The 24,558-nt window shown below is 43.0% G+C and overlaps 1 protein-coding gene across 4 annotated transcripts in view; it reads right to left on the bottom strand.

The window, feature by feature from the left end:
• Positions 1-24,558, bottom strand: part of EFNA5 (ephrin A5) — a 486,689-nt gene that overhangs the window by 80,821 nt on the left and 381,310 nt on the right. For all 4 annotated transcript variants that reach the window (XM_063964086.1, XM_063964088.1, XM_063964087.1 and 1 more), the window contains one exon: positions 12,566-12,858. In XM_063964086.1, the coding sequence (XP_063820156.1) occupies positions 12,566-12,858 (293 nt within the window). The remainder of the gene's footprint in view (positions 1-12,565; positions 12,859-24,558) is intronic.

Raw genomic sequence — 24,558 nt, forward strand, 5'->3', positions numbered from 1 at the left:
CCCTAGTGGCCGACACAAACACCGGGCCCATCTAGGAGTGGCACTGCAGTGTCACGCAGGATGTCCCTTCCAAAAAACCCTCCCCAAACAGCACATGACGCAAAGAAAAAAAGAGGCGCAATGAGGTAGCTGTGTGAGTAAGATAAGCGACCCTAGTGGCCGACACAAACACCGGGCCCATCTAGAAGTGGCACTTCAGTGTCACGCAGGATGTCCCTTCCAAAAAACCCTCCCCAATCAGCACATGACGCAAAGAAAAAAAAGAGGCGCAATGAGGTAGCTGTGTGAGTAAGATAAGCGACCCTAGTGGCCGACACAAATACCGGGCCCATCTAGGAGTGGCACTGCAGTGTCACGCAGGATGTCCCTTCCAAAAAACCCTCCCCAAACAGCACATGACGCAAAGAAAAAAAGAGGCGCAATGAGGTAGCTGTGTGAGTAAGATAAGCGACCCTAGTGGCCGACACAAACACCGGGCCCATCTAGGAGTGGCACTGCAGTGTCACGCAGGATGTCCCTTCCAAAAAACCCTCCCCAAACAGCACATGACGCAAAGAAAAAAAGAGGCGCAATGAGGTAGCTGTGTGAGTAAGATAAGCGACCCTAGTGGCCGACACAAACACCGGGCCCATCTAGGAGTGGCACTGCAGTGTCACGCAGAATGTCCCTTCCAAAAAACCCTCCCCAAACAGCACATGACGCAAAGAAAAAAAGAGGCGCAATGAGGTAGCTGTGTGAGTAAGATAAGCGACCCTAGTGGCCGACACAAACACCGGGCCCATCTAGGAGTGGCACTGCAGTGTCACGCAGGATGTCCCTTCCAAAAAACCCTCCCCAAACAGCACATGACGCAAAGAAAAAAAGAGGCGCAATGAGGTAGCTGTGTGAGTAAGATAAGCGACCCTAGTGGCCGACACAAACACCGGGCCCATCTAGGAGTGGCACTGCAGTGTCACGCAGGATGTCCCTTCCAAAAAACCCTCCCCAAACAGCACATGACGCAAAGAAAAAAAGAGGCGCAATGAGGTAGCTGTGTGAGTAAGATAAGCGACCCTAGTGGCCGACACAAACACCGGGCCCATCTAGGAGTGGCACTGCAGTGTCACGCAGGATGTCCCTTCCAAAAAACCCTCCCCAAACAGCACATGACGCAAAGAAAAAAAGAGGCGCAATGAGGTAGCTGTGTGAGTAAGATAAGCGACCCTAGTGGCCGACACAAACACCGGGCCCATCTAGGAGTGGCACTGCAGTGTCACGCAGAATGTCCCTTCCAAAAAACCCTCCCCAAACAGCACATGACGCAAAGAAAAAAAGAGGCGCAATGAGGTAGCTGTGTGAGTAAGATAAGCGACCCTAGTGGCCGACACAAACACCGGGCCCATCTAGGAGTGGCACTGCAGTGTCACGCAGGATGTCCCTTCCAAAAAACCCTCCCCAAACAGCACATGACGCAAAGAAAAAAAGAGGCGCAATGAGGTAGCTGTGTGAGTAAGATAAGCGACCCTAGTGGCCGACACAAACACCGGGCCCATCTAGGAGTGGCACTGCAGTGTCACGCAGGATGTCCCTTCCAAAAAACCCTCCCCAAACAGCACATGACGCAAAGAAAAAAAGAGGCGCAATGAGGTAGCTGTGTGAGTAAGATAAGCGACCCTAGTGGCCGACACAAACACCGGGCCCATCTAGGAGTGGCACTGCAGTGTCACGCAGGATGTCCCTTCCAAAAAACCCTCCCCAAACAGCACATGACGCAAAGAAAAAAAGAGGCGCAATGAGGTAGCTGTGTGAGTAAGATAAGCGACCCTAGTGGCCGACACAAACACCGGGCCCATCTAGGAGTGGCACTGCAGTGTCACGCAGAATGGCCCTTCCAAAAAACCCTCCCCAAACAGCACATGACGCAAAGAAAAATTAAAGAAAAAAGAGGTGCAAGATGGAATTGTCCTTGGGCCCTCCCACCCACCGTTATGTTGTATAAACAGGACATGCACACTTTAACCAACCCATCATTTCAGTGACAGGGTCTGCCACACGACTGTGACTGATATGACGGGTTGGTTTGGACCCCCACCAAAAAAGAAGCAATAAATCTCTCCTTGCACAAACTGGCTCTACAGAGGCAAGATGTCCACCTCATCATCATCCTCCGATATATCACCGTGTACATCCCCCTCCTCACAGATTATCAATTCGTCCCCACTGGAATCCACCATCTCAGCTCCCTGTGTACTTTATGGAGGCAATTGCTGCTGGTCAATGTCTCCGCGGAGGAATTGATTATAATTCATTTTAATGAACATCATCTTCTCCACATTTTCTGGATGTATCCTCGTACGCCGATTGCTGACAAGGTGAGCGGTGGCACTAAACACTCTTTCGGAGTACACACTTGTGGGAGGGCAACTTAGGTAGAATAAAGCCAGTTTGTGCAAGGGCCTCCAAATTGCCTCTTTTTCCTGCCAGTATAAGTACGGACTGTGTGACGTGCCTACTTGGATGCGGTCACTCATATAATCCTCCACCATTCTTTCAATGTTGAGAGAATCATATGCAGTGACAGTAGACGACATGTCCGTAATCGTTGTCAGGTCCTTCAGTCCGGACCAGATGTCAGCATCAGCAGTCGCTCCAGACTGCCCTGCATCACCGCCAGCGGGTGGGCTCGGAATTCTGAGCCTTTTCCTCGCACCCCCAGTTGCGGGAGAATGTGAAGGAGGAGATGTTGACAGGTCGCGTTCCGCTTGACTTGACAATTTTCTCACCAGCAGGTCTTTCAACCCCAGCAGACTTGTGTCTGCCGGAAAGAGAGATCCAAGGTAGGCTTTAAATCTAGGATCGAGCACGGTGGCCAAAATGTAGTGCTCTGATTTCAACAGATTGACCACCCGTGAATCCTTGTTAAGCGAATTAAGGGCTCCATCCACAAGTCCCACATGCCTAGCGGAATCGCTCCGTGTTAGCTCCTCCTTCAATGTCTCCAGCTTCTTCTGCAAAAGCCTGATGAGGGGAATGACCTGACTCAGGCTGGCAGTGTCTGAACTGACTTCACGTGTGGCAAGTTCAAAGGGCATCAGAACCTTGCACAACGTTGAAATCATTCTCCACTGCGCTTGAGACAGGTGCATTCCACCTCCTATATCGTGCTCAATTGTATAGGCTTGAATGGCCTTTTGCTGCTCCTCTAACCTCTGAAGCATATAGAGGGTTGAATTCCACCTCGTTCCCACTTCTTGCTTCAGATGATGGCAGGGCAGGTTCAGTAGTTTTTGGTGGTGCTCCAGTCTTCTGTACGTGGTGCCTGTACGCCGAAAGTGTCCCGCAATTCTTCTGGCCACCGACAGCATCTCTTGCACGCCCCTGTCGTTTTTAAAAAAATTCTGCACCACCAAATTCAAGGTATGTGCAAAACATGGGACGTGCTGGAATTTGCCCATATTTAATGCACACACAATATTGCTGGCGTTGTCCGATGCCACAAATCCACAGGAGAGTCCAATTGGGGTAAGCCATTCCGCGATGATCTTCCTGAGTTGCCGTAAGAGGTTTTCAGCTGTGTGCGTATTCTGGAAACCGGTGATACAAAGCGTAGCCTGCCTAGGAAAGAGTTGGCGTTTGCGAGATGCTGCTACTGGTGCCGCCGCTGCTGTTCTTGCGGCGGGAGTCCATACATCTACCCAGTGGGCTGTCACAGTCATATAGTCCTGACCCTGCCCTGCTCCACTTGTCCACATGTCCGTGGTTAAGTGGACATTGGGTACAACTGCATTTTTTAGGACACTGGTGAGTCTTTTTCTGACGTCCGTGTACATTCTCGGTATCGCCTGCCTAGAGAAGTGGAACCTAGATGGTATTTGGTAACGGGGGCACACTGCCTCAATAAATTGTCTAGTTCCCTGTGAACTAACGGCGGATACCGGACGCACGTCTAACACCAACATAGTTGTCAAGGCCTCAGTTATCCGCTTTGCAGCAGGATGACTGCTGTGATATTTCATCTTCCTCGCAAAGGACTGTTGAACAGTCAATTGCTTACTGGAAGTAGTACAAGTGGGCTTACGACTTCCCCTCTGGGATGACCATCGACTCCCAGCAGCAACAACAGCAGCGCCAGCAGCAGTAGGCGTTACACGCAAGGATGCATCGGAGGAATCCCAGGCAGGAGAGGACTCGTCAGAATTGCCAGTGACATGGCCTGCAGGACTATTGGCATTCCTGGGGAAGGAGGAAATTGACACTGAGGGAGTTGGTGGGGTGGTTTGCGTGAGCTTGGTTACAAAAGGAAGGGATTTACTGGTCAGTGGACTGCTTCCGCTGTCGCCCAAAGTTTTTGAACTTGTCACTGACTTATTATGAATGCGCTGCAGGTGACGTATAAGGGAGGATGTTCCGAGGTGGTTAACGTCCTTACCCCTACTTATTACAGCTTGACAAAGGCAACACACGGCTTGACACCTGTTGTCCGCATTTCTGTTGAAATACTTCCACACCGAAGAGCTGATTTTTTTTTGTATTTTCACCAGGCATGTCAGTGGCCATATTCCTCCCACGGACAACAGGTGTCTCCCCGGGTGCCTGACTTAAACAAACCACCTCACCATCAGAATCCTCCTGGTCAATTTCCTCCCCAGCGCCAGCAACACCCATATCCTCCTCATCCTGGTGTACTTCAACACTGACATCTTCAATCTGACTATCAGGAACTGGACTGCGGGTGCTCCTTCCAGCACTTGCAGGGGGCGTGCAAATGGTGGAAGGCGCATGCTCTTCACGTCCAGTGTTGGGAAGGTCAGGCATCGCAACCGACACAATTGGACTCTCCTTGTGGATTTGGGATTTCGAAGAACGCACAGTTCTTTGCGGTGCTTTTGCCAGCTTGAGTCTTTTCAGTTTTCTAGCGAGAGGCTGAGTGCTTCCATCCTCATGTGAAGCTGAACCACTAGCCATGAACATAGGCCAGGGCCTCAGCCGTTCCTTGCCACTCCGTGTGGTAAATGGCATATTGGCAAGTTTACGCTTCTCCTCCGACAATTTTATTTTAGGTTTTGGAGTCCTTTTTTTACTGATATTTGGTGTTTTGGATTTGACATGCTCTGTACTATGACATTGGGCATCGGCCTTGGCAGACGACGTTGCTGGCATTTCATCGTCTCGGCCATGACTAGTGGCAGCAGCTTCAGCACGAGGTGGAAGTGGATCTTGATCTTTCCCTAATTTTGGAACCTCAACATTTTTGTTCTCCATATTTTAATAGGCACAACTAAAAGGCACCTCAGGTAAACAATGGAGATGGATGGATACTAGTATACAATTATGGATGGACTGCCGAGTGCCGACACAGAGGTAGCTACAGCCGTGGACTACCGTACTGTACTGTGTCTGCTGCTAATATAGACTGGTTGATAATGAGATGTAGTATGTATAAAGAAGAAAGAAAAAAAAAACCACGGGTAGGTGGTATACAATTATGGATGGACTGCCGAGTGCCGACACAGAGGTAGCTACAGCCGTGGACTACCGTACTGTACTGTGTCTGCTGCTAATATAGACTGGATGATAATGAGATGTAGTATGTATAAAGAAGAAAGAAAAATAAAAACCACGGGTAGGTGGTATACAATTATGGATGGACTGCCGAGTGCCGACACAGAGGTAGCTACAGCCGTGAACTACCGTACTGTGTCTGCTGCTAATATAGACTGGTTGATAATGAGATGTAGTATGTATAAAGAAGAAAGAAAAAAAAAACCACGGGTAGGTGGTATACAATTATGGATGGACTGCCGAGTGCCGACACAGAGGTAGCTACAGCCGTGGACTACCGTACTGTACTGTGTCTGCTGCTAATATAGACTGGATGATAATGAGATGTAGTATGTATAAAGAATAAAGAAAAAAAAACCACGGGTAGGTGGTATACAATTATGGATGGACTGCCGAGTGCCGACACAGAGGTAGCTACAGCCGTGGACTACCGTACTGTACTGTGTCTGCTGCTAATATAGACTGGATGATAATGAGATGTAGTATGTATAAAGAAGAAAGAAAAAAAAAACCACGGGTAGGTGGTATACAATTATGGATGGACTGCCGAGTGCCGACACAGAGGTAGCTACAGCCGTGAACTACCGTACTGTGTCTGCTGCTAATATAGACTGGTTGATAATGAGATGTAGTATGTATAAAGAAGAAAGGAAAAAAAAACCACGGGTAGGTGGTATACAATTATGGATGGACTGCCGAGTGCCGACACAGAGGTAGCTACAGCCGTGGACTACCGTACTTTACTGTGTCTGCTGCTAATATAGACTGGTTGATAATGAGATGTAGTATGTATAAAGAAGAAAGAAAAAAAAACCACGGGTAGGTGGTATACAATTATGGATGGACTGCCGAGTGCCGACACAGAGATAGCTACAGCCGTGGACTACCGTACTGTACTGTGTCTGCTGCTAATATAGACTGGATGATAATGAGATGTAGTATGTATAAAGAAGAAAGAAAAAAAAACACGTTTAGGTGGTATACAATTATGGATGGACTGCCGAGTGCCGACACAGAGGTAGCTACAGCCGTGAACTACCGTACTGTGTCTGCTGCTAATATAGACTGGTTGATAATGAGATGTAGTATGTATAAAGAAGAAAGAAAAAAAAACCACGGGTAGGTGGTATACAATTATGGATGGACTGCCGAGTGCCGACACAGAGGTAGCTACAGCCGTGGACTACCGTACTGTACTGTGTCTGCTGCTAATATAGACTGGATGATAATGAGATGTAGTATGTATAAAGAAGAAAGAAAAATAAAAACCACGGGTAGGTGGTATACAATTATGGATGGACTGCCGAGTGCCGACACAGAGGTAGCTACAGCCGTGAACTACCGTACTGTGTCTGCTGCTAATATAGACTGGTTGATAATGAGATGTAGTATGTATAAAGAAGAAAGAAAAAAAAAACACGGGTAGGTGGTATACAATTATGGATGGACTGCCGAGTGCCGACACAGAGGTAGCTACAGCCGTGGACTACCGTACTGTACTGTGTCTGCTGCTAATATAGACTGGATGATAATGAGATGTAGTATGTATAAAGAAGAAAGAAAAGAAAAAACACGGGTAGGTGGTATACAATTATGGATGGACTGCCGAGTGCCGACACAGAGGTAGCTACAGCCGTGGACTACCGTACTGTACTGTGTCTGCTGCTAATATAGACTGGATGATAATGAGATGTAGTATGTATAAAGAAGAAAGAAAAAAAAAACCACGGGTAGGTGGTATACAATTATGGATGGACTGCCGAGTGCCGACACAGAGGTAGCTACAGCCGTGAACTACCGTACTGTGTCTGCTGCTAGTATAGACTGGATGATAAATAATGATATAAAAAATATATATATCACTACTGCAGCCGGACAGGTATATATTATATAATGACGGACCTGCTGGACACTGTCTGTCAGCAGAATGAGTTTTTTAATTTTTATAGAATAAAAAAATACCACACAAGTCACACGACAAGTGTACTTTTTCAGGCCGACATTCAATCACAATATACTATACTGGTGGTCAGTGTGGTCAGGTCACTGGTCACAGTGGTCAGTGGTCAGTCACACTGGCAGTGGCACTCTGGCAGCAAAAGTGTGCACTGTTTAATATGTACTCCTGGCTCCTGCTATAACCTATAACTGCTCCCCAGTCTCCCCCACAATTAAGCTGTGTGAGCACAGTCAGATATTATACATAGATGATGCAGCACACTGGGCTGAGCACAGATATGGTATGTGAGTGTGACTGAGTCACTGTGTATCGTTTTTTTCAGGCAGAGAACAAGAACAGAACGGATTATTAAATAATAATAAATTATAAAACTGCACTGGTGGTCAGGTCACTGGTCATCAGTCACTAGTATGACTCCTCCTAAGCTCCAGTAAGTAAATTAAGTGTCTCACTCTCACTCTCCTATCTATTTTAATTTCTAAACGGAGAGGACGCCAGCCACGTCCTCTCCCTATCAATCTCAATGCACGTGTGAAAATGGCCGCGACGCGCGGCTCCTTATATAGAATCCGAGTCTCGCGATAGAATCCGAGCCTCGCGAGAATCCGACAGCGTGATGATGACGTTCGGGCGCGCTCGGGTTAACCGAGCAAGGCGGGAAGATCCGAGTCGCTCGGACCCGTGTAAAAAAACATGAAGTTCGGGCGGGTTCGGATTCAGAGAAACCGAACCCGCTCATCTCTACTATATATTTATGTGCTGACCAGTAAATATAACAGCATTTGCAGATACAATGATCGATCTGTGACATGCAGAACGAACTGTCCAACATTAATGGTCTTCACAGGATAACCTGTCCTGGACAGAAAATATCACCTAAGCATATTAATTCAGCTAACCTATGCCTTGACTTGATTTTTAAATTATCCACCCTTCACCATGACATCCTTCGAACAGGAATGAACTGAACACATTTCCTTTTTCTGTATAGTCCTTTGGGTCACAAGTGTCATGTCAGACAAGGAGATGAAAAGATCTACAGCTTACTAATGAGAAGTATGTTATCACACAGGAAGTACTGTATCGTTGTTGATTTCTTAGGTCAAATTTAGAGGCCACAGTTTGCAAGGAAACAAGAACCAAGGTACATTAGGATTCTATTCCCCTGGCAGTAAGGAAAACTCTTTAAAGTTGCCAATGAAGAATAAAATATAGTTCAGATTTAAGTTTGCAAAAAGTGTAGACAGTTTCTTCTGAGTTCAGAGTTCATATATATAACCAAGTAGCAACTTAAGTTTAAAACACAATATGCAAGAGACTCTAAGCAACCTGCATCAGGGAGGGTGTGGATTGTTAGGTCTACACTAAAAAGTCTACATTCAATAGTTCTACCAGTAATGGTAGACATGCATTAGGTCGACAAAGTCACAAGGTTGACATACAATAGGTAGACAGTAGAAAAGGTCAACAGGGTCAAAAGGTCAACATGAAAGTGGTCAACACAAAAATGTAGACACCATTTTATTTTTGTGTGTTTTTTTTTTTTTGGGGGGGGGGGTGTTCCTCACTTTTATGCCGCAAACATGCCCTATTAGTGTACCACATCCCCTCGCAATGCTTCGGGCAAGGTGCCTCACTCTGTTACCACTGCACTCGGTACAAGTTACTATTCCCATTTGTTGTCCACATGTATGGTAAAGTATGAAAAAGTTACAAAAAAAGAAAATATAAAATTTAAAAAACTTGTGTCGACCTTATGTGTGTTGACCATTGTCAAGTCAGTACAGCAATTTAAACATGCATAAGATAGACATATGAATATCCTTAAAAAGATCTAAGGTTCAAAAGGGTTTGAAATTTCCTAAAGAATTAAAAAAAGGGGCAGACTAGATGGGCCAAATGGTTCTTATCCGCTGTCAAATTCTATGTTCTATGCTTTCAGGGCCAGTTCTAGACCAGTTCTGTGACGCCCAGGGTGAAAACTTCCTTTGGCACCCCCCATTCCTGACAGGTAAAACAGGGTTAGTGCACACCATAGGCACGCGTCAAAAACAGGGGTGTGGCTTCATGAGGTAGGGGCATGGTCACAGTTATGCCCCCTATAGCTGTGCCCCCTGTAGTTTTGCTTTCTGTAGTTTTGCCCCTGTAGAGTTGTGCCCCCTTTAGAGTTGTGCTCCCTGTAGCTGTGCATGCTGTAGCTGTGCCCTCAGTAGTTGTGCCCCTGTAGCTGTGTCCTCAGTAATTGTGCCTCCAGTAATTTTGCCCCCAGTACTGTGCCCTCAGTATTTGTGCCCCCAGTAGTTTTGCCCCCAGTAGTTGTACCCACTGTAGCTGTGCCCCCAGTAGTGTACCCTAAGTAGTTTTGCCTCCAGAACTGTGCCCTCAGTAGTTGTGCCCCCATTAGTTTTGCCCCCAGTAGTTGTGCCCCCTGTAGCTGTGCCCCCAGTAGTGTGCCCTCAGTAATTGTGCCCCCCAGTAGTTGTGCCCCCTGTAGTTGTGCCCCCTGTAGAGTTATGCCCCTAGTAGCACCGCTTACCCCCCCAAAAAAAAATACTCACCAGCCCCGCTCCTGCTTCCCGACCACTGCTGCCCTGCGTCTCCGGCCTCCAGCGCCGCTCCTCGGATCTATGGGAGAGACGTCATGACGTTTCTCCCATAGCACCGCACCCACAATATCATGCAGCCACTCCCAAAATGCCGTGCGGTGCGCCTGACATCATCGCGCACCACACGGCACCAGTATCGGCTCTTGCCACAGCGGCGGCAGCACCCTCGGGACAGCGGAGCCCTGGGCAACAAGCCTGCTTGCCCATGGCAAGAGCCGCTTCTGTATGCTTTATGACCTTATGACCGTATCGACATTTTGATCCTGGCGACCTAATGCATGTCTACAATTATTGGTCGACCTATTGACTGTTGACCTTTTTAGTGTAGATCTATAGACTGGATACCATCAGGATAATGGATCATTTCTGTATTATTGCAGGTCAAAGCATGCAATCTATAGTATTGTTGTTGTTAAAAACTTTATTAAACTAATGCACAAAAGTTCAACAAAGAATTCTATGACCTCAGTTACCTTAGATTATTTTTATAAAACTGGTTCAAAACACATAAATTATATAATAAATGACTCATAGCAATGTATTTGATGGCATGTAAATATATAGTATACTGTATAGGACATACAAATCAAAGTAATATTGTAACAGTTAGGATTTTAGTTGGTTGCTGCAGATAATGGTCACTTTATTGACCACTGGCAGTTTTGTTATAATGATTGTGTTTTATTAAGTGCTGAGGCTGCATCCATGGATATCCATGTTTGCATATATTCTTCACACATCCATCATTGACCTCTAAAACTACATTTGTTTACAGCGGTGAAATTATATTCTCACAACTTAATTTTTAGTTCTAAACTATCTCTATGTGTAGGGAACAAACAATATATGTCAGAGAAAAATAAGTTTTCGAATTTTATAAGAAATGTTTACTTAAAGTGTTTCATTGATGAATAAGAAACCGATTTACAGTGCCTTTGTGCACTTTTTAAATAGTGAGTGAGCAAGCTAACTCCTGCCTACTGTACAAATTACTGATTGTCAAAATGGGTGCAAATCGTTAAAAAGGTGCGGCATGAGAATGTTGGTTAGTATCGCATTAGTGTTTATTTAGTTATTATATAATGTCTTGTGTACTACTGTCTGTATGTTTTATAAGCACAGCATCCATCTGTCAAATAAAGCTAAACTATAGTTTCTCTCTTGTGTGAATTCCCCATCATGCCCTATCCGACTCTGTACAGCTTTCAAATGTTTTACCCACTCTATGTATAAATGTGCCATATAGAAGACAAGATACTCTCTAACAAGAAAAAACTACCTCATCAAAAAAAGTGGAATCTTGTTTTTGAGCTGTGTACATGTAACCCATGTTGCTCATTTTTACATGCAGAGAGCACACACATCAGCAAACTGTAATGCAGTTTACCAGCGATGGTCTGGGAAAGGGGACATGACTACACCTTATGGGGGCATGGTCCAGCAGCACGTGATTGTGTCTCATAAGGCGTGGTCATGTCTAATGGGGCGTGGCCATGCAGCAAGCCCCTGTCTAAGCATGCCGGCATTCGCAGTTTGCCAATCCAGCCGTGCAACCTAATATTATATGTATCAACCACCATATTTCACAATGATATTGGAAACAAATGTGTTCTTGTTGTATTTGGGAACCAGAAAGGCACATTTATCAGCTGATAATGAAATGGTCCCATAATGAAATGTTCCCATTATGTAATAGTTCCAAATCATTATTTTTTGTTGGAGACAGTCAAGCAGAGGTGGATTTATACCTCATGGGGACCTAGGCAAGATACCGGTTTGGGACCCTCCTTCCTCAAACAATCCATAGCACTATATTTTTGCTATTGATTGCAGGTGGCATCGGTAAAGTACCTTGGCGCGTGCACAATCTACGATAAATGCTTAGATGCATGAACATCAGCATTGCATACAAATCTGAATCAGGCAGTACATTTTTTGGAGGTAGGCTTAATACCTGTGTCACATATAGAGTAAACTGACTGCCCACATACAGTGGATGAAACCATTTTGTGTGTCCAAACAATTTTTATACTATCAAAAAACATCAAAGGGAATTTGACAATGTGGGCAGGTCCATGTGATGTCATGACATCATGCAGTAGTCGCACATTGCTCCTCTGGGAACGTTTTGGGTGACTAGGATATATTTATGGGACCTTCTGGGCCCTAGGCAGGCGCCTAGGTTGCCTTGTGGAAAACCATCCTCTGCTGTCAAGTTAACTTTGATCCTTAAGTGTATTCTAAAAAGTATGTATTGCTTTTTTTTCTTTATGCTGACAAAACATGGTAGCAGGATGAAACAAGTGAAATAATGACTCCCCGCAAGTCTGCAGCCCCAGTCATGGGCCTACTTTGTCCTTCCACAAATCTCGGACTGAGTGTACCCTTTACAGTGGAGGGAGTCAATAGTAAGGCTATCAATGAAAATCTGAATGAAAATATTAGAACATATACTTACATATATAGAAATATTCTCTTCCTGGTCTAAATTCAAATCCTAATGAGAAGGGAGTGAAGAGCTGGAATTTTTCTGAAAACTTTAGCGGTCCATTGGAGGAGTGGGGTCGATTGCACTCCCATCTTTTGAAGCCTTTGGATGTATGATCACAGGAGCTGTAGCCATCAAAGTTCACCATGAATAAAACGTATCGTTCAGTTTTATCTTCAGGCACGGTATCTTCGTAATGAGGGCAGAATACATCTAGGTAATCATTGATACAGACATCAATGTGATAGTCACCTCTCATGAACCTGCCATTACAGAAGAAAGAAAAAGTAATGGTTAATATGGTTACTACAGTAATTTTCCTGATACGTGAACATGTAGCTATGAGCATAATATATTATGTAAATTCTCTGGAATAAGACTATTTCTAGCTCCTTCATTTACTTGCCATCTACAAGATATGTGGGAACAGCAAATACAACAATTAATAATAATAATAATAATAATAATAATCATAATAATAATAATAATAATAATAATATAGAGAAAACGTATCATTTAAAAAAAGTACAGAAATAAACACAACCATTCCTAAGTATGGCCTGTATAGAAAATATATACAGGTTAGGTCTCCCATATCCAAAATGTTTAAATATAGAATACTCTGAAATAATAGTTTTAACTAAACACTGTCAATCATCATTATTAATAATTAGAGTTATAATAATATCACATTTATTTTTATTTATAAAGTATAACGTATTTTTGTCTATAGCTTATATTGGTAGCAACAGTATGAATATCTTAATATATTTTCTGCAACAAGCCAAGTTTACTATGATTTATGACAACAGGACAGCCATATTTATTTAGTTACACATTGCTGGCAGTAATTTTTAAGACACATACAAAGCCCTGTACAGCGTTTGCAAGAAAGGTAAAAGCAATGCAGCTTGACTGCCAAACTATACAGGAAAAAATCTTTATGATAAAAGGATTTGGGGATATGAATTAATTGCGCTTGTGTTAACCTGACAGTTCTGAACTAGAGGCAGACGATGGATGTAGCCTTAGGTTGTCTAGCCCAAATGGGTTCTCCCTTTAATTATTATAAAGTATTTTCAGACATGCCAAACTAGAGAATTTGCAAGTGTCACTTTGTGACATTTGACACAGATGTGCAATGAATGATATAATAGTATTCAAACTTAATGTCCATCCTTGGTTTTGTGAAAAGTTACAAAACATGAAATGTATTCGGAAGAAGACCCATTGGTCAGTGGAAGAGAATGTATTTGAATTGTAAAGGTCACACCGATCATTTTAAATCTTTACAATAATCTGCTATAGTCTGTCCCAGCACTGTCGGAGTCTGATGCGTGCCCTCCCCCATGCTAAAGGCTCCCAATGCAGAGGGCACAGCAAAGGACTAGTGGGAATTAAAGGACAACGCCTGGCAAGGTCAGGAACCAGGGTTGAAATGAAAGATGGCACGGCCAGAGCATTTGTAAAGGGAAGAGATAGACCACTTGACCCAGCAGATCCAGTATGATTGAAATAAAAAAGAAATCAGTCTTCTTATTGCTTTATCATTATAATTTATTTATGAATATCAAATATATTCAGTGCTTTATGCACAGATTACAGATAACAGTAAAAGTTTTAGATGTGCGGATCCAGGGGAGGGCTAAAAAAAAAACCCTTCCTGACCCCATAGGTATATTGTTATAGGAAAGGAAAGAAGACTCTTTTTGGGGGCACTCATATATTATATCATACTGAACAGGGAAATGCCAATATTCATAAAATGTAACTTTTATTGTATATTTTAAAATATGTGGGATTATGTATCTTTTTTGGACAAATAACACATAAAAATAAAAATAAAATCAATAATTACAGCAGTGAAATCCTGCCCTGCATAATTAATTGGGTATAAGTATATTCCCAATGTGGGTATATTGTGGACTACGTGAACACAGTGGTTAAATCCCAATTCGCCTGATATTGCTTAAACCTTAGGTAGCAATCACATTCATTTGTGGCTCATACTACCTGACTGCTTGTTTGCACAATATTTTTTTTAACAGTTTTTTCTACAGTATAGAGCAGAAAATTCTGTTTTTTGGCTATGTTAAGATATCCTACACTATTTCCCTGAGCTCTTGAACAAATGAAACAGTGCATATACATGGTGAGGGGTGTAGTATGGTATGCCGGCGGCTGTGCTCCCGGCGACCAGCATACCGGCGCTGGAATCCCTACCGCTGGCATACCAACAGCGTGGCGAGCGCAAATTATCCCCTTGAGGGCACGGTGGCGTGCTACGCTATCTATTCTCCCTCCAGGAGGGTCGTGGACCCCCAAGAGGGAGAAAAAGTGTCGGTATGCCGGCTGTCGGGATTCCGGCGCCGGTATACTGTGCGCCGGGATCCCGACAGCCGGCAAACTGAAGACTACCCCATGGTGAGCTATAGCATAAGATTTAGCACAATAGATTTAGCAAAAGAGATTGCATAAGACATGGCTTCTCACTTTATTGTGCTGACACAAATCGGATACAATATCGTACGTTACATACCCACGGTACAATATGCACTAGATAGTGTACTATCTAGCTAGAACATAGAACATCGGATAAAACCAGCGGGAGTGTGCACCGCACTATTTTGCATACAGTATAGTGCGTACACACGGTAAGATATAGTGCACTACAGTATATTGCACTCTAGCCAGATAGTGTGAGATATAGTTCAAAAAATCGCACCGTGTGTACCCAGCCTTAGACTTGCTGGGATCTGCTGTCTTTAGAATATACCTTTTTTAGATTTTGTCTCTGCTAGCCTGGGCTCTTTTTTATGAACATCCTTTGTACTTTCTTTATAGTCTGTAATGACTTCCATAAATTCAACATCTTATATGCCCACATCTTTTTCTCTGTTGCATTTACTGCCAGGCTCGGACTAGCCCACGGGGTTACAGGGGAAACCACCGGTAGGCCCCACTGCCTGGGGGCCCCTCCTCCTCTAGGGATCAGGTTCTAGACTGTGCACTTGAATTTTATATTATAAATATGTTACCTTATACTGCATAGGATTATGATGTATTCCTCTACAGTACATTGCTCTCATTAATCTGGCACATTATCATGCATTCACTAGCATTAATTACTATATAAATTATCAAGGAGTCCAGACCAGGTACTCTGTAATGGTTAGCCAAACCTCTGTGGTGGCTGGCCACACATCCTTTGGAGGCTGGCCACAGCTCTAATCATGAGCCCCTACCACTGCATACCCCTGGTGGGCCCTTCATGCACCAGTCCGACACTGTTTACTGCCGTCTTACACAGCCACAATAGTGTATTTCTGTAACAATCCTTTATTTTATTAAAAAGTGCCCTATTTATCATCTGTGCTTTTTAAAAAAAAAATTGTTGGGATATTAGTAAATGTCATTGGATGGCCAATTTTGGACTGTTTATATAGTCATCCTCCAACTAAATTAATAGATCTCTTTGGATCTCACTATATATCAGAAGTGAGTGGCCATTTTTAAGTTTGGTACAAATGAATAGTAATCCCTTTGCTCGTGACATTTGTTACCATCTTAACAGGGAAATGAAATAATGAAAGTAAAATGCAAAAATCAATAGGATGTTTCTATAAATCTAGAAATAATATGTTTTAGAGCAATATATGCATGCACTATTCTTCCAATAATCCAACAGGTTATTTGGATTCTGATAAAAAAAAATGAACCCTAGTGCGTGTGTGTACAGAGTATAGATGTGAATGGGCAATTATATTCTGTAAAGCACTGTGGAATACGTGTGCACTATTTAAATAACTTTTACTAAATAAATAGTAAATTGTCAGTAACAGGATTCAAGTACCTTATGGTTAGGGTGCCAGTGTGCGGCAGAGGCATCACCGGGTGTGGTGACACCCGATGAGCACCCTTCATCTCCCGGCACTAGGGGCGCATTCACAGTAAAAAGGGGACGTGGTCATAGCGTGCGCATGGTAAAAAGTGGGCATAGTCATTTAAAAGAGGGGGCGTGGCCTCATGGGGATCCCGAAAATGTCACTCAGGGGGCATGCCCAGCGTCTCCGGATATGCTGGGTTGTACTGGGTTACCCCCGGAGACAGTCTCCTTCTGCTGTTGACTCCTCTTCTATGACTAGAACCGGTTGCTGTAGAAGACTGTCACACTGCAGCACCTGGCTCTTGTCACTGCAGAGGAGCCGACATTTTGGTGTCACCCCCTCCAGGTGTCACACCCGGGTGCGGGCTGCACACCCCCTGCACCCACCTTGTGACACCACTGGTCTGGTAATAATTTACATTGCCACAGCTAGTGGCAGTTTCTGCCCTTGGGCTGCAGCGCAGGCCACACATAACATGAGGGGCCCAGATAAAACATATAAACTGGGAGTCTCTCAGACATTCTGGGAGAGTAGGCAAGAATGGTGTTAAACACTATAGTGTTATTAGTTCAGCATCAGATGGATTGTTAAATCTTGATTATAGCTTTAGTTTTGGTCAAAGCAAGCAATGAATTCCTAACAACTAAATGATATAAAGAGGACCATTCATAATCAAAATACAATCTGTTATTTAACAGATCTTTTAATTATTACTAAATACTAATTAGCATGTTCTTTTTTTCTGCTTTTATTTGTAAATACTATAGAAGTTTAACCCTGTTCATGGCATTTCTAGTAAATCCCCAGCCTATACTGTAACTAAGGCAGACATATTAGAAATTATATGGGATAAGAGGGGTCAGGGGCGTTTTAAGAGAGGAAGAGGCCTGTGAGCAGCTTCCTCCATCCAGACCCCCCTCTCTAGCCGGAAGCACTGTAGAGTCTGAGTACTAGCGGCTCAGACTGCAATACACATGTGGTAGATCTCTGGAAAAAATGGAGCGTTGGCCATTTTCCTGGTAATTTCTCTACTGCACATGTGCAAAACGCCAGGGAAAAATGTCACCATGCCATTTTACTGGTGATGATTTGTGCTGCTGCTGCCAATGGGGAATTCATGAGTATTAAAGAAAGGGGTGCAGCGTGTGTGGTGTGGGCCCCCCAGGACTCAGGGGCCCATGTGTACGACACACCCTGCACACATACCTCCAAACTATCCTGATTCCAGCAGGCCATCCTGCTAATTGGACACTGTCCCACTCAAGGGCAGCAGTGTCCCGCAGGTGAGGGGGTGTTATGTTGGGGAGGCTTTGATCACCCACTGGTCTGCTCTGTAAAGCAGCGAGTGATCCCTGAATAGATGCCGTATGCATGTGCATGGTATCTATTCAATGCAGGGAGGTGAGCTGGGGACTGCCCAGCTACTCAGGGAGCAATGGACACGCCTCCAAAATGCTGCACACAGGGTTGTGCCACACTGCCATGCCCCTCCCACCTGAGGCCATGCCCCCTTTTTGGTACGCGACCCAGGGGAAGCAAAAGTTCGGAGGTATGCATGCATCCATTATAAATACACCAATGAGAGGAGTTCACCAATATGATACTATTGCAGCCTTCTTATTGGAGATTCGTGACAGTGCATTCAGAAGTCCAAAGTCTAAGGTAAGGTCTACAAAAGACATCATCCATACTCAGTACTTAATTATGCAAAACATTTGTTGATAATCGTCCAGAGTCTATTAAGGGAGCAATTACAAATAATTTGTTCTCATATTTGTGCTGTTTAATTAACAAGTCTTCACAGTAAACATATTTTGTCATAAGCTGTTTATATGTTCATCAGTATTTTCTTTACTAAAAGGTCCGCAATAAAGTTCAGAGTTTATGTAGCAGCTAGACACACTTTGTGTTTGCCTTTCTACAAACAATATAAAACCAGCAAAGTTCAGCTTCAGAGTAATGAAACATAAAGCTTACTGAAGAAACCTCTGAAACTCAGAATTATATATTATGTGTAATGCACGGTTCACAGCCGCTTCTCAATCTATCACATTATATTGATGATACAATAACCCATGCTCAGTGACCTCGCTTGCTATCAGCTAATTGATCTTCTTGCACTAGCAGACTCAATGATGAAACTGAAGTATAAACAAAGAGTGGAAAGGGGTCATGGCATGCTTCACTTTGAGAGTTGACATCTGTGAAACTCTATAATGAGTCTTTTAGCGGTCAGTCTTTTTAGAGGCATGCAGAGCAGCTATCCCAAAGCCTTGATCATGGTGTTATAATATACTGTACATGATTTATGAAATGGTAACATAAAAAAATGTACTTTACAGATGACAAAAGTGCCCAAATACCTAAAAAGTCAAACTGGTGATATATTCTAAAACAAGTATTTTTCCCTGACTATTCTTGAACTACAACTGCCAGCATGCTCAGCAAGCCAATGATAAGACTTATTTTAACAATTTTCCTACTCCATAATTGTAAGAGACTATGGAGATATTATTATCAGTGCTGCCATCCCAATAATTAACATTCCTCATTACTGCATATCACAACAATTTTCTCAGCTATTGAAAACTATTATAAAAATTTAACTGAGGTCAAAAAAAGGCACTTTACAATAGCAACACATTATTTAGTTAACTAATGACTACTAGACAGATAAAAGCTGATCTGTGTCTATTGTTCAGTGTACATTTAGGGCCATATGAATAAAATAAAAAGAAAAAAAACTTTGTAAGATCTAAAAATTCAAACAATAAAAAATAGTAATAATAATAATCCTGCATTATATAAATCCTGGTTTAATAAATAGGCAAAAATGGGCAATGCAGAATGAGAGGGCTCTACATCGCCACCTTGTGGCCATACAGTTGAACTTTTTTGCTACTTTTATTGTACCCTCAATCACAAAAAATCTGAAAGCAATTCATCCCCTTATTTACAAGATACATTTTTGGATAGAGAATTCAATAAGAAGTCCGGCAATAAATGCAATAACTCCTTGTAAGAAGATTGTTTGATCTTTCAACATTATTTAAACACTCAGATTGCCATCTCCAATATTTGACCAGGCACTGACAAAAGTGCTCTTTGTTGTACTACATTTAGTATATTATATTTATAGTTTTCATTTCCTAAACCAAGAAAATAAATAGCTCAACATTCCAATGTATGTAAGAATGAAACGTTATGAATAATTAGTCTTTTGGTTTATGTTGCTTTCAGGGTCATTCCTCAAAATCAATCTAATTGCATTGTTGCTTTCATATACTCCATTCACAGTTTCCTAAGATGATAGACTAGTGAAGTGTTGAGCATTCTGGATCCACAGGTGGAAGTTAGTAATACATAAATGTTCATTGTGTGACCTTTAATCCTACAGCTGCTAGAAGTGCAAGAAATGCAGGCTTCCAAAATGTTAGCACATTGGAGGGACAAAACGGATAATTAATCAACTTCTCACCAAAGTATTTGTAACTTCCAGAGATGTCCTTGCAGCTTGCTGAATTATATAGTAATAAGCAGACAAAACATAAAATTGCAAATACTAAAGGGGTTGTGATGCTAAATTTTGAATTAATAATAAATGTAATTATTGCTTAATTTGTTAAATATATATATATATTGTATATATATAAAAAAAGATACTCCACTCACAAACCATCAGTCCTCACCAATCCATGCTCCCAGGGACTGATCCTACTCTACACTTGGTAAGATTTACACATTTAGATAAACTACGGATTGCATTTGGTATATTGGGAGATAAATGAGCTTTTTAAATAAAAGTTTGTGGAGTCCGTCCTACTAGTTGTTTACTAACTTGGAGCTGAATCTGGAGAAGGTGGGTGTAGGCACATGCAGTTATATCCGATTCAGTTAGCAGAAAGTATGGCAGGTCAGGCTCCATGCAGTAATGAGGCAATCAGGAGGCTTGCACTATAATATGTTTGTAAGCAATCTACTGTACCATACACTGCACACTCACCTTATAACACACAGCTATAGCTCCCACACTACTACAGTTCCCACACTACTACAGTCCCCACGCTACTACAGTTCCCACACTACTACAGCTCCCACACTACTACAGCTCCCACGCTACTACAGCTCCCACTCTACTACAGCTCCCACGCTACTACAGCTCCCACACTACTACAGTTCCCACACTACTACATCTCCCACACTACTACAGTTCCCACACTACTACAGTTCACACGCTACTACAGCTCCCACTCTACTACAGCTCTCACACTACTACAGCTCCCACACTACCACAGCTCACACACTACTACAGCTCCCACACTACTACAGCTCCCACGCAACTACAGCTCCCACGCAACTACAGCTCCCACTCTACTACAGCTCCCACGCTACTACAGCTCCCACACTACTACAGTTCCCACACTACTACAGTCTCCACTCTACTACATCTCCCACACTACTACAGTTCCCACACTACTACAGTTCACACGCTACTACAGCTCCCACTCTACTACAGCTCCCACACAACTACAGCTCCCACACTACCACAGCTCACACACTACTACAGCTCCCACACTACTACAGCTCCCACGCTACTACAGTTCCCACGCTATTAAAGCTCACACACTACTACAGCTCCCACACTACTACAGTCCTCACGCTACTACAGCTCCAACACTACTACAGTCCCCATGCTACTACAGCTCCCACGCTACTACAGTCCCCACGCTACTACAGCTCTCACGCTACTACAGCTCCCACACTACTACAGTTCCAACATTACTACAGTCCCCACGCTACTACAGTTCCCACGCTACTAGAGTCCCCAAGCTACTACAGCTCCCACACAACTACAGTCCCCACGCTACTACAGCTCCCACGCTACTACAATCCCCACGCTACTACAGTCCCCATGCTACTACAGTCCCCACACTACTAAAGCTCCCACACATAAAGAAAAATGCTTTTAACCCTCATTATGGTTATTAGGTACTGTCGATGACATACAAGGTTTATTTACAAGCATTTACCTTTGCACTAAACATTTCATCATGATACATAATAACATGTTGGTTGGTTGTTATTTTATGCTTTTGGTGTTAACAGTGTGCTTATGTAATATTCTCATCTCTAAGTAGAAATATTATTCATAATGGAAACTGTTATTTCATGGGCAGTTGTTAATATGCTCTTTATTTAGTTTGGATATTTGAATCTAATGATTGTGTCTCAGAAATTAAATTGTATACTGCTATATAAAATGTTGGTGGTTTTCAAATAGTGTATAATTAATACATGACATCTACTGACTTGGCAGATATGGTAAAAGTAAGTTTACCATTTCAAGGCTGCATCAGGAGACACATATGGGGGACATCAGTCAAAATTGAGCAAATTGAGTTACAATTGCTACATGCCACTTCTCCTTAATGTATTGTCTTATATATGTTACACCAAGCCTGACACCACGCTTCCCAGATGATTCATGTCCTTAACCATTGCTCATTAGGCACAAGAGCCAGTTACAGCTGCTAGTGTAAAGATAGACTAATACCCAGTAGGCTAATGTAGTATATTAAATAAATCCTTATCACTGTTCAATTGTTGCCTTTACTACAATGAATAATAATTACCGTTCTTACTAGATCTAACAGCAGGGGTTATTTGCTAACAATGTGCAATGACACAGAGTGAGCCATAACAAACAATTAGACTGGTGCTTTCATTGTATAAGTAGTTATCTGCAGGGTTACTCTTTTCTGTCTTTCTTAGTAAATAACTGCTGTTGATTGTGACTTTTATAGTGAACTATAAAAATGGAAAACTGAAAGCAGTCATTCACTTGGGGTGAGTAAGAATTTGAATAAGTCGGAGTGTAGAATATGTTAATAATATGAATTGAACTAAAATAAATGATTACAAACCAATTATGATTAATAAGAAGCTAAAACATTTAAATAAGGTGATTAGTAAAATAGGCACATCCTCAAATAACACTTAGAACATCTTATTCTTTGCAAGATGATCTCTGTGCTTTTATCAGCATGATCTCAAGGTCAGAGTAATTCCATTTAACTTTCAGTATCAGTTACAATAGTCGTTAAGACCTGGCAAATTAAAATCTGTATTCAGATCCACAGCGTCCGTAGCATCTGGCTAGTAAGAAAGAGCATATCAAATTGTATAACTTTCTGCATATCACTGCATACCTAAAGATACTTTGCAAGTAACGGACACATGTAGGGCTGACAATCAGGGAAAATGTTGAACATAATGGAAGTGGAATGAAAAATCGTGATGGGACTTTTTTCCTGATTATTAGAAAGTAAAACTTGTTAGGTGAATGCGATACAACATGGAAATGCAATGATTATGTGTTCTATTCCATCTCCGCACATTAGGCATATTCTATTCAGCAGATAAATATAATTGGCTATTCAGTAAATTCACAATCAGATTTGTACATATGTACAATATACAGTAGTCAGCATTCATTTATAGATGTTATCAGTGCAATCTGGCTGGAACAATATGCAACATGTATCACTTATCCTGTATCCGGTTCCTATTTCCCTATAGATTGTAAGCAGGAATACCTCATCTCTTTGTCTCTTTGCTATTACTCAGTCTTCTTTCATTACTGTTTTATTACCAATTGTAAAGCTCAACAGAATACAGTATGTTGGTGCTTTATACATAAACTAGTTAACAGCCTGTGAAAAAATGGTGGACACCAGGGCCGGATTATAGGGTGGGACAGTCGCTACTCACACAGGAGCTAGGGGCAGATTTAAGGGTGAGACCGCCCCTAGGCACATTATTGTCGGGCCCCACGCCATCACGTCACAGCCCCCATCATTTCATGGCCAGTCTGGATGCCTCAAGACCACCAAAGCAGCCCCAACCTCACCCCACTACCACGTCCACAATTTGGTGTCCATAGTTGCATGCCCATCAGTTGCAAAATAAAATATAAAAATAATAAGTTGGAATAAAAAAAACAAAAAGAGTTACCTGGCCTCATCAGCCTATAGATGCTGTCTATCTGTAATGGTCAGGCTATAATTATGCTGCACTATATATATCCAATTGTACAGTGCAATTTTCTGTGCTATATAAGAAACGTAATAATAAATAATATACACCAGTACTGGCACGTGTAAGCTGACCAGTCCCCACACATCTCCCAGCCAGTCTGGAGGTAGCAGACACCAGTAGCCACCAGCAGCTTGTTGGAGGGGTCTGGGAATGGCTTGTGTGGGGTGTCGCCAGTGTGCAGAATATATAAAGCAGCTGAGCTAGTTTTCTGCCTGATCAGCTGCAGTCCCAGCACCAACCTCTCCTCCCGGTCACTGCACTGCTCATCCCACACAGGGTCTCACCCCTTCCTGCCAGACTGATTTACCTTCTCCCCCCGCCAGTAAGTGGTCACATGTGTCCCCAGTGCCTCCGCTCTAAGCGCTGTGGGACTGTCTGGTAGTTCCTGCATCCGTTTGCTTTTTACTGCTGCCATTTGTAGCAGAGTACCGGGTTGGTAAGTAAGCTGGGGTTGCAGCATAGTATATGGAGGTGTGGGTACAGAGTGTGCATTGTATGGTGGGAGCAGTATATGGAGGAAGGGGGTGCCCTGTATAAAGAGGGCAATATATGGAGGGGTATGGGGATGCAGTGTGTATATAGAGGCAGTATATGGTGGGGGGTGCAGAATATGGAAGAGGATGGGGGTACAGTGTATACAGGGGCTGTATATGGTGGGGGGTAGAGTGTATATGGGGTGTGTATCCATGTGTTAGTGTGTGTGTGTGTGTGTGTGTGTGTGTGTGTGTGTGTGTGTGTGTGTGTGAAATGGAGCTCAATCTGGCGGCCTCCAGTGGCCGGCGACGACACCACAGAGGTGAGGAACAGTGTTATATCTTTTATATTTCTAGATGTTAAGAAACCAATTAATAAATAATAATGATTCCTCTCACAACAGCCTGACCCCACATTAAGGGCCTAATCAGCATGTAACCGCCAGTTTCTGTATGTTTTCTTTTATAGGCCCATTCATAATTAGGGGCCCAAGAGGGCTGCCTA

Source organism: Pseudophryne corroboree, chromosome 1 (assembly GCF_028390025.1).
Source record: "Pseudophryne corroboree isolate aPseCor3 chromosome 1, aPseCor3.hap2, whole genome shotgun sequence".
NCBI classification, from domain to species: Eukaryota; Metazoa; Chordata; class Amphibia; order Anura; family Myobatrachidae; genus Pseudophryne; species Pseudophryne corroboree.